Below are 10,771 nucleotides of genomic sequence, written 5' to 3'. Positions count from 1 at the left end.
TTTCCGGCCTTATAGTAAACCTGAGAATGTTTTAAGCTACATTCATGCTGAATCCAACCATCCACCTAAAATTTTAAAGCAGATCCCCCATTCCATCGAACTACGATTGTCGGCCAATTCATCTAGCGAACAAATCTTCAGAAATTTTTCTTATATGTACGAGGAAGCCTAAAAAAAGTCAGGTTACAACCAAAAGCTTAGATACATCCCTAATTTACAACCTGTTAACAACAAATACCGTAAGCGAAAAATTATTTGGTTCAATCCTCCTTACAGCAAAAATGTTTGCACAAATATAGGAAAGCGGTTTTTTAAACCTGGTCGACAAACATTTTCCAGTAAACCACAAATTCATAACATTTTTAATAGAAATTACATTTAAGCATAAAAGACATCATAAACTCCCACAACCAAAACATTCTACAAAAAAACCAGCAAAAAAACCCCAATATTAGAGAAAAAACCTATAATTGCATTGATAAAACTAAGTATCGTTTACATTAGAATTGCCTTACAAAATGCATTGTCTACCAAGCCATCATCTCCTCCAGCAACCCAGTAACGAAAGAAAAAACACATTACGGCATCAGCGAAACACCTTTCAAACTAAGATACGCAAACCAAAAATCCTTTAAATATTAAAAAATACAAGAACGACACAGAACTATCGAAAGAAATATGGAAAATAAAAGAAGAAAATTGCACGCCTATTGTTAAGTGGAGGATTATTAAATATTGCAAACAGTACAACCCGGCCACAAAATGTTGCATGCTATGCCTGCATGAGAAGTACATGATTATAATGTTTCATGAAGGTACCTTATTGAATAAGAAGAACGAATTGGTTTCAAAATGCAGGCATATAAATAAATTTCTTCTTTCGAAGTTTGATACAGGCAACTAGGCCTAAATTATTTATTTCTTTCTTTCTTTCTTTTCTTTCTTTTCTTTTCCTTCTTTCTTTCTTTCTTTCTTTCTTTCTTCTCTTTCTTTCTTTCTTTCTTTCTTTTTTTCTTTTCTTTTCTTTTCTATTCTTCCTTTCTTTTCATTTCTTTATTTCTCAATTGTTTTCTTTCATTTCTTTAATTCTTTATTGCATTCTTTCTTTATTTCCTTTCTTTCTTTATTTCCTTTCTTTCTTTATTTCTTTCCTTCTTTATTTCATGATGATATTGACAACGTGGAGATTCAGATTGGCCATTAATAACTGTATCGGCCGTTAATAAATTTATTTTATTTTTTTGGTAATTCTTAGAAAACTGTATTTCCCATCAGTTTTAAACGGAAAAAATGATCATGAAGTTTAATGGTTCTTTCTTTCATTGATAAATTTAAAAAAAAAAATTTTTTTCAAGTTCTCTTGTACAGTTCCTTTAAAATAAGGCTGTAAAGTAGGCGTTGCTAAGTATATCTATACCGTTGCTAGGGTATTTTTTTAGTTAAAAAATTGGCAAAATTAGGCTACTTCTAGAATTTCTGTAGGCTTTTTATCACCCGAGCATATGGATTTTTTTTCAGATATTGGAAGATGCATATTTAAGGAAAATAAATAACTTATACTGTTCATGGTGGACCTAAGGCCACGGTTGTAATGGGTAATCTATCAAAGCGCGTTGAACGCAAAAGGTGATTTTTGGCAGGTTACTCCTTCCCAGGTCCTTGCATCCACATGGTTTTTATTCCGAAAAATCAATGTATGTCTTAGTGTTTTTCAAAAACACCTAAAAAAAACTACGTGCAAGTATTGGCCTAAAGAGATATTAGAGCTCAAAGTTAGGGTAAAATTTCAAATGTTGTGGTTTCGGACCACGATTTCTAGACAACTGAAAATGTAATCATGTTGAGTTTTTACTTTTACTGTAGAAATCTACCCAGATTAGTAATAAAAATTAAAAAGAAATGTTTCTGTCATATTCATGTTGCTAAAACTACTCCTCAAAGTAGCAATTGCACTCCATGCGCAAAATTTTCTCAAAACAGGCTAAATTTTGGGACCCAATATCTCCGAAATTAATAAAAATTTTAGAAAAAAAAATTACCAGTGGCCTACTTTCATTGTCTTTTACAAAATATCTAAAAATGAGTACAATTTGAAGACATCACTTCCAGACTTTGCCTAGATTTCTCAGACAATAGCTCTTAAGTAGCGTTATGCTAATTTATTATAATTTATTCTCCCTGGAAATATTGAATCCCGTAAATCAAGAGAATCCTTGAAACAAAATAAAAGTTGCTTAAAACTTGTTTAAAACTTGTTTAAAACTTGTTCAAAACTTGTTTAAAACTTGTTTAAAACTTTCAGAAACAACAAGTTTAACAAAAGCATCACTTTTTGATTATTTTTCTAATAAGCATCTTGTTAGTCAGTAGAATCTAAGGTTTAATAGAAAACATCCATTCTGAGAAGTATATGGTTGAGAAAATAATAGCGGTTTTTGATATTTGTGTTTTTTGAATGAAAATGTTGCAGTTTTTCAAATTGAAAAATCTTGGAATTTACTACATAAGAATGTTTCAGTGTTTTAAAACAAATCGATAAATAAAAAGCGATATCATGCATATGTTGCGGCTGAGTTTTTTTTAACGCTTCAAACGCGTCTATTTTATGAAAAATCGTATACAAAAAAGCATTAAAAGGCATTTCTACCTAAAGATGAACCTTTTTTTTCTTTCTAATAATAAAATTGAAATTATGTTAGTTTATTAAAGCTCTCGTTACAAAAAAAAAAAAAAAGAAACTGTCATGTCGGGAAGCAAATTCGTTCACCGCCAACGTTGCCATTACTTTTTTACAAGCTCACATTCTCTGAATGCGAACTCTGAATTCAAAGGAGAACAAATCCAGCTACATCGCAAACATTTTATGCGTGAAATTGTTTCTTTGACTCAGGAGAAGCAGATATAATTTCACAACTTGAAATTGTATGTGATTCTCCTGAGTCTCCTCTTTAAGAACCTTTAAATATCTCCGACGAGCTCAATAACCTTTTGATTAATCTGAATTTAAATTAATAAATTTAAATGTTTACTAATTTATCAAAATTTTACTAAACTAATGTTAATATCTTTTTAGAACTAGTGCACATATATACCAGAATCTCGAGGGTAGGTAAATGTAATCCGGAATCCCAGAATTGAGAATATAATCCAGGATTACAAACCTTATGTAAAACCACAGAAATACTCGAAGTGACAAATGATAAACAGGGGAAAATGTAAACATTAAATATTAAAATTTGTAGGACACTCAAAGAAAGAATCGAACCAATACAAAAGTTGGAACAAGCAGCGGCAACAAGGAACAAGCAGCGATAGTTTTTTTAGTGTAAATTAATTTGGGCAGAAGTTTTAAATTCTGTTTTTCTTGTTAATTAAGGTAAAACAATAAATTGCAGAACTTTTTAATTAGATCAAAAAAAGTATTAAGGAAATTTCAAACCACTAAGATATCCAAGAATTGTTGGAAACACTTCACACACATATAAGTTGTTGCACTCAATACAGCATCATCATCATCATCATCATCATCATCATCATCATCATCATCATCATCATCATCATCATCATCATCATCATCATCATCATCATCATCATCATCATCATCATCATCATCAATACAGCATACAGCATAACACAATAATATCTTTATGTTATCATTCATGCTTGAACAATTATAATTTAAATCAAATTACAGTTCTCATGTCTATTCACATTAATATATATATAATAGGAAGTGAGAATCATAATTAGAAAAGAGTAATATACCATCTTTTGAAAGTTTAAAGCATTTCAACATCAAATTATATCCCTTAAGAATGCTTCAAAATTTTCTACTGTGTAATTGGACCGTTAGACAGAATAATCCATGCACACTTTTGGTCTGCAATGAAATTAAAAGTACAACAAATTACCTCATCAGTTTAAACACACTTGATTTCACTTATTTTGTTAAATTTGCATTTAGACAAACGATCCAAAAGTGTGACAATTTATTAAATGTTAACAAAAAAAAAACTGTAATATTTTGTAAAGTGTAAATTTAAGAATTCACTTAAAGAAAGGTTACAGTTTGAAGCACTTACGCAAAAGCAATTGTTTTTTACCAAAACGAAGCCTTACCGTTGTGCTGGTATTAAAGCCAGTAGTTAAGTCGTTGACACCGATTAAAAATAGGGAATGCAAGGATTGTCTAAATACAAATCTTGGAAAATACCCTTGATACCACCAACAATGGAAGGCAACAAACTTTCTTTCAAACAGCTCCTTAGTGGACCTTCACCTCCCCTTTCGTTGTTTTCATTTTGCTTTGTTTCTCTTATTTTGTGAAACAACATTTAATGAAAAATGTTGTTAACAGCATGGTTGCTATTAACAGTTTAGTATAAAACTGAAATATTTATTTTGATTTGCTGTTAAAGTTTTATTTAACATATTTTACTTAACACCAGGTTCAATTAACAAAAGCTTTAATTAAAGATGGTTGCAATCGCTTTGTTGATTGCAACTAATTTCAGTCTGATTTTCAACTTTTGCATTAACAGCATAACTTACTTGCTTGCTTCCCTCATTTGACTGTTTACAATTGGAAATAAATTCTTGACTTGATTTTTTTAAAGGTGCCCAATCACGTACGTTGAATAATGGTCCAACAATGCCTCCAATCAAACTAGGCATCAAAACGTAACGAAGCACTTTTAACCTCTTCAGTTGTTTATCGGCATCATTTTTGACGTAGGTCGTATACGTCATCAACCAGTACACAGAATATGGGAACCACGTCATTGTGAAAATCGTAATTAAACAACTCAGTCGAATGAGAATATATTTTCGCTTTCTCTGCACAGAACTTTTTTTAAAGTTTCCAGAATTTAGTTTGATATAGCTAGTTATACATGCTGTAGTCATCGCTAAAATCGGTAATATTAATCCAAATGTATACATAATACTCATATAAGTAAATCCAAAAGAATCGTTGATCACCCATTTACGAAAGCAAATTCCAGCTTTGTGGTCTAACTTGTAAGATAACATATAGGGCAAGAATGATAAACAACCAAACAGCCATGTGATTGTAAACACTTTGTTCAAGTTTCGATCATTTATCAATTTGCAAAACGGATTGATTATTAGCTGGCACCTTAAAATGGACATAAAAGTCAACAAGACGCAGGATGCCATCGAAAAGACAAGCATTGTGCTGTGTCCATCGCTTATACTACACAACAAAATTTCAAGATATTTATTTAGTGAAGGAATCTTGCGTAGATCGATAGTCAAGTACGGTATTATACCAATATACTGTCCGATGTTAATAAGAGACAGTTGAAGTAGGAATCTGCAGAGCTTCGTTTTTTTACCATTTTTCATAAAGAAAAAAATAACTACAAAAATGTTAACAAGTAGACCGAGGCCAATTAAAACAGCATATACAATTTTTGTTACAACATTTTCAACATTACTGAACGGTAAATTTGATTGAGGTAAGGAATCAGTACCATTTGATTGAAGTAAGGAATTATTTAGCATCTTTCATTATCCAATCTAAAATATAAATAAAGCTTAATTAAAGGGCTTGAGTTGTTACAAGTTCTTAAATTGAAAAATACATTATTTATCACCGCTTTATAAATAACCTCATCTACAAAAAGCTAGTACAACGCTAAAGACCTTGTTATTAGACGGTCTAATAGTAAAAAATGCACTTTTTATTTGTTATTTATTTATTACTGCTCTTTACAATATGTAATTTTATCGTTTTTTCTATATTCTCAAACTTTTGCCATTTATTCACCCCCCCTCCCCAAATATTCTTTTTGACCCCTCCCCCCTCCCCCTCCCAATAATCTTTGGATATATCACAGTTTCTTAAAATTATCGGCTTTAGGATTCTTTTGAAATAAAATTAATGGTGACTTACAGAGAAAATATTTTACAAACAGTTAAAAAATGATGTTTAAGTTCAGCATTTTATCTTCAAGTAAATAAGTAATTAAATTTAACAATGCGACATAAAATAATTTAGAAATAAATAATATATGTTAACATATAAATAAATACAATTTAAAAGTTAGCGATACTTAAAACAGTAAATAAGCTTAACATTGGCATTAAATTTCTACATTTTTTATGCGTAATCAAAATAACCTTACATTTGATTTTAATCGAAAACTGGAAAAAATTGAAACAAGGTTTTTTATATCTTGTTTTTACATCCTTAAGTATTGATTGATTTGAACATGTGATCACAGAAATCGCCTCTTTTTTTGATTAAAATACAACAAATAGGGCTTATTGCCATCTTAATATTTCTGATAACCCTTGTGACAATCTTCTCTGTGGTCACCTACTTAAAAATCATTTTTACTGCTGTGAGATTTATTCAAGGACGGTAAGTCTGTGTAGTGAAACAAAACCCCTCAGCAGAACTCGGTACAATATTTATGAAGATCTCATCTTTGATTTTCATATAATCAAAGATGAGGAGATTTCTCCTCATAAAATGTAATTTGTAGATCATACACAGTTTCTATGACTAAAGATAAATTTATCAGCTTTTCTTCATTTGGAAAATCCACTGTTTACAAATACGTAATCGTGATCGCTTTAAATCAGTTTGCAAACTTAATAAAACACACATCCAGTGTGTTCAGAAAACATTAACCATTTTTGATCACAATTTTCATCATTATTCAACTTTTTATAAAAATATTAGGTTATTAAGATTTATTCTGGCTTTTGAATTATCTTTTATGCTCATTATCATGTTTTTATCATCAAATAAATAAGTAATTAAAGTTAAATAAGTAATTAAAGCTTTTATGTTCATATCATCATCATTATCATTAGTGGCCATTGAGAAGGATCTTCATGTGAAATTATTATCTAGAATAGGAAAAAAAAAAACTTGCTAAATAACGTAGAGCATAAAATAAAAATTCGTTTTGTACATAATTTCGTTCCATTTCAGGGCAAAGTCTACAAATCCTCTTATAAAAATCTATTTTTGAACATCCAATCAAATTAGAATCTTAAAAATAAGCACGTTTTCTATAACTTAAAATAAATTTCGCACTTGTGCTTTTAAAAATCAAACTAAGACATTTCATAAATGCCATTCTTCATCGCAAAAAAAAAAAAAAAAAGCGAAAATCATATTTTATGTGGCTTTCAAGCTGAGAACTTTATACCTTAAAATGCTGATTATTTCAGAAAATTCTAACGACGATTATACTGTAAAACTTACGTTTTTTTTTGAAAAAAAAAAATACATTTTGATATTTACTTAGAAACGAAAGAGAAATTAACATGTTTAAAGTATAATTACGTTTGGTTTGTTCTTTGATTATAAGGGAGAACCTCAATAAATAGGACAGTTTTAGTAAAATGCTTTTTAAACGTAGATAAAATTGTTCAATATATATATTAAAGTATGTTTGACAACCACCGACTCTTGCTCAATGAAATAGTAAAACAAAAAAATTGGATTTGCATTTGGCTATTGGTAAAAAGAGAGTTTTATTGGAGCATTCAATATGCGCATCACTTTATCCAAAAACGATTAGTCACACCAAAAACACCATTATTTAAGCTTGAATGTTTTACACACTGTAGTACTAAAGACCGCTAACTATTTAAGCATGGAATTTTATTTTCCATAGCTTTAAAAATTGCTGCAAAATCAGAAAAATAAAAAACATTTTTAAAAATTACTTTTTACATTCGAAAGCACAATAAACATCCAATGTCATTACAGTCACAGCGCAATAGGATGGATGAGTCGGTCAGTTGATATCTTGTTTCTATCACTCTTTGTTACAGGAATTTGAATACCCTTGCATCGATGCTTCTATAAGAATCTGAGTTTGTCCCATTCAATACTCGTCCCATTTATGAAGATTCTCCCATACATCTGGCCGCTTGATCGCGCTAATAACATTAATATGTGTTTTTGATTGTTATCAGAGTCAATCAAAAACAAATATTATTTTTTAAATAAATAAAAAAATCGTGCCATTACATAGTTGGATTTTTTTTATTTTACTTATAATTTATATTTAGCTTTAACTATGTCTCAAACTCAAAAAATATATAAAAGACTTATACAGTTGAAAGATTGAATAATGCTATCAACTAAGCAAAATTCATCTGTAAAAAAAGCTCATGAACAGTTCAAGATCTCCCAAAAGCACAATTACAGATAAATTTAAAATTTTCAAACTCTCGATACTACAAATGAGTTTACAAAATTATCAAAGAACTGCATCCAGAAATTCAAAAATCCCACACCCTCCCACTCATCAACGGTTAAAGCCATTTAGATCTCACTACACAGGTGTTAGAAATCCTCACGTTATTTCTTAACTTGCGATAAGAGTGTTATGAAGTATTTTTTATGACCTTAATATGGACAGCAACTAAATTCAGTTAGGTGCTAACTCTCGTTATAAATTATTTGAACAAACTTCAATCAGTTATTTGAAATAAATGGATTAAAAAATAATTTGTATATTTAAACATAAAAAGCTCTAAGACTCCAGAAAAAAAACATTGTGATACCTGATGCTAATTTGTTTCAGCCCTTCGAGATATTGCGTAGAAATGCTATTTGAATAAATAACCAATTTTTCATGAATTGAAACTCGTCTTTTCAAAAGCTTTACTATTTTTAACGCATAAAGAGTTCTTATTTAAGAAATTTCAGAAAGTTCGATTTATCTTACCTATAGAAGTTGGTAACTATTCGTTACTATTTGTTAAAAAAAAAAAACAACAGAAAAACCAAAACAAAACCAAATGCCGATGCTTAGTAATAATTCCAAAGAGTATTTGAAAGAGGAGCTTGTTGTGAGATTTGAAACTGAAAGTTTTAGAAGATTATGTTGATTGTTAAAAAAATTAAAAAGTTTAGTTTGGAAATTTCTCCGAACAAAGTTTAGTATAACGCAGAGCAGGCTCATGATCCGTAACACTTACAACTTTACCAGTTTCAATTGAAGCGTCTACGCAAGCTTTTTCATTTTCAGTGTTATTTCTTTTATCTTAATTGTCGTCATTTTTAAATTTCTCCTCAGAATCACTTTTATTTTATTTGCAGCCTGGTTGCACAAAAACCCCCCGTCATATCCGTAAAACTTTCGTTTTTTTGAATGTCGTCATTTGGTTTTTGGTGCGTTGTAATGAGTGCATTAAAAAAAATTTATATAAATTTTTTTTATAAATTTATTTTTATTACTTCCCCGTCAGACCTTTTAAATTCTTATTTTCATACCGTTTTTGGAATTTTCTTCTTTCTATCTTAGTTTATGCAGTTTCCTCTTGGTTTTGCGCAATAATTAAAAATAAACAGCAGTGACAATAAATAGTCTGGCAACGCCAACATTTTGTTAGTTTCATCAATAATATTACATATTTTTTTAATGATGCATTCACAATATATTTAAATAAGACTGGAGGTTGAATTGCGTGTTTTCCATTCAGGCTCACAGAACACACAAAGATCGGTAAAATAGCATTGATATCGCTGAGCAACAAAAAATATATATATTTTTGTATTTTTAACTTTTTTATTTAAACTATGCTAACTTTGAGCTGAGAAAAAAGAAAATGACAAGAAAATTTTTTATTAGCTCTAGTTTCTAAGATAGACAATAGCAATAAATTTGTATTTCAGTTCATTCGCAACAAAGCAATATGAAATGTAATTTACATATTCTAACAATATCTAAAGTAAATTTGGTTTTATTTGTTACAGATTCTAACAGTTTTAAACACACTGTGGAGCCTTACTCCATGTTCATCTCTAACAGCTCCATAACTGGGGGAAAGAAGTCTAAGCGTGAGTGGAGGAAATGAATCTTGAGGGAATCTTTCTGCATCCAAGTTGATGGTATTTTTGCAGAAGTACTATTACCAATCAAATGTAGTTATCATTTCTTTAGTTGTCTAAAAATCCAAAAATTGCTCCCTTGAGAGCTTCCCAAATTTCCTTTTTTTGCATCTTCAAAACTTTGCCAAACGCAGGATCCTTTATAAGTTAACGCATTTGTGACCCAATAAAAAATAACCTCTAACTTTTGTATCACTTTTTTTAGAAATTTGTTTCTTAATTATCGAAAAGCCTTCTTTGTTCCTACTTGAGACCAAATTTTTTATTAAACTCAGCATTAATATGTAAGGGTTGAAGAAGAAAATCTTTTAAATCCACAAGTAGTTCAGCAATAACATTTTTTTCACCTGTGATGATATTTCTTGATGGCCATTCTTCTTTTATGTGATGTGGACTTCTGTCACTACTATCCCACATACACAAAAAACAGCAGTATTTAGTATACCCTAATTGCATTCCTAAAAATATAAAAATGAATTTTAGATGACCACAATGTTTCCATTTGTGCTCATTGTAATTGATTAAGTTGAGGAGAGCTTTCATGGTTATGTAAGTTTCGTTCATGAGAACTAGTGTTGTAACCAAAACTAAAAATTGTAACTAACTTAACTAAAAAAAGTCGACTAAGTTTTTAGTTTTCAAAAAATATATTGTAACTGTTACCCAAAAAAATACTTTTTTTAAATCTTGTAATGCGTCAGTTGTGAAGTGATTTCAGCACCGTGTTTTTAATTACAAATTGCTGTAAATTGTAATTTACATCTGCAGGGCATCTGTTTCAAGGTTCGGTTTTCATAGTTTTTCAGGTTTTTTAGGGAAAGGTTTGCAACATATGAACTTGGAATTTTGTAATGAAACTTATCTAATTAGTCCCCCGTTATTATT

General features: G+C 29.9%; 1 protein-coding gene across 2 annotated transcripts; it reads right to left on the bottom strand.

The window, feature by feature from the left end:
* Positions 1–3,321: 3,321 nt before the first annotated feature.
* LOC149890175 (uncharacterized) lies at positions 3,322–8,619 on the bottom strand. Of its 2 annotated transcripts, none has more exons than XM_090085817.1 (2): positions 8,557–8,619; positions 3,322–5,541 (listed from the first exon to the last, which is right to left on the bottom strand). In XM_090085817.1, the coding sequence occupies exon 2, from the start codon at positions 5,524–5,526 to the stop codon at positions 4,471–4,473; it is 1,056 nt and encodes a 351-aa protein (XP_089941943.1). In that variant the 5' UTR covers positions 5,527–5,541; positions 8,557–8,619; the 3' UTR covers positions 3,322–4,470. The 2 variants fall into 2 exon arrangements, with proteins under 2 accessions (XP_089941943.1, XP_089941944.1); XM_090085818.1 differs by lacking the exon at positions 8,557–8,619 and adding an exon at positions 7,711–7,917.
* Between the last annotated feature and the right edge of the window lie 2,152 nt (positions 8,620–10,771).

The sequence above is a fragment of the Hydra viridissima genome, unplaced genomic scaffold, assembly GCF_058129835.1.
Source record: "Hydra viridissima isolate aposymbiotic clone 2 unplaced genomic scaffold, HvirCarnegie_v1 scaffold_4, whole genome shotgun sequence".
Taxonomy (NCBI): domain Eukaryota; kingdom Metazoa; phylum Cnidaria; class Hydrozoa; order Anthoathecata; family Hydridae; genus Hydra; species Hydra viridissima.
This window is presented reverse-complemented; position numbering and strand designations above follow the sequence as displayed.

Coding starts and splice junctions, on each gene's coding strand:
- LOC149890175 (XM_090085817.1), bottom strand. CDS start 5,526: ATGCTAAATAATTCCTTACTTCAATCAAATGGTACTGATTCCTTACCT.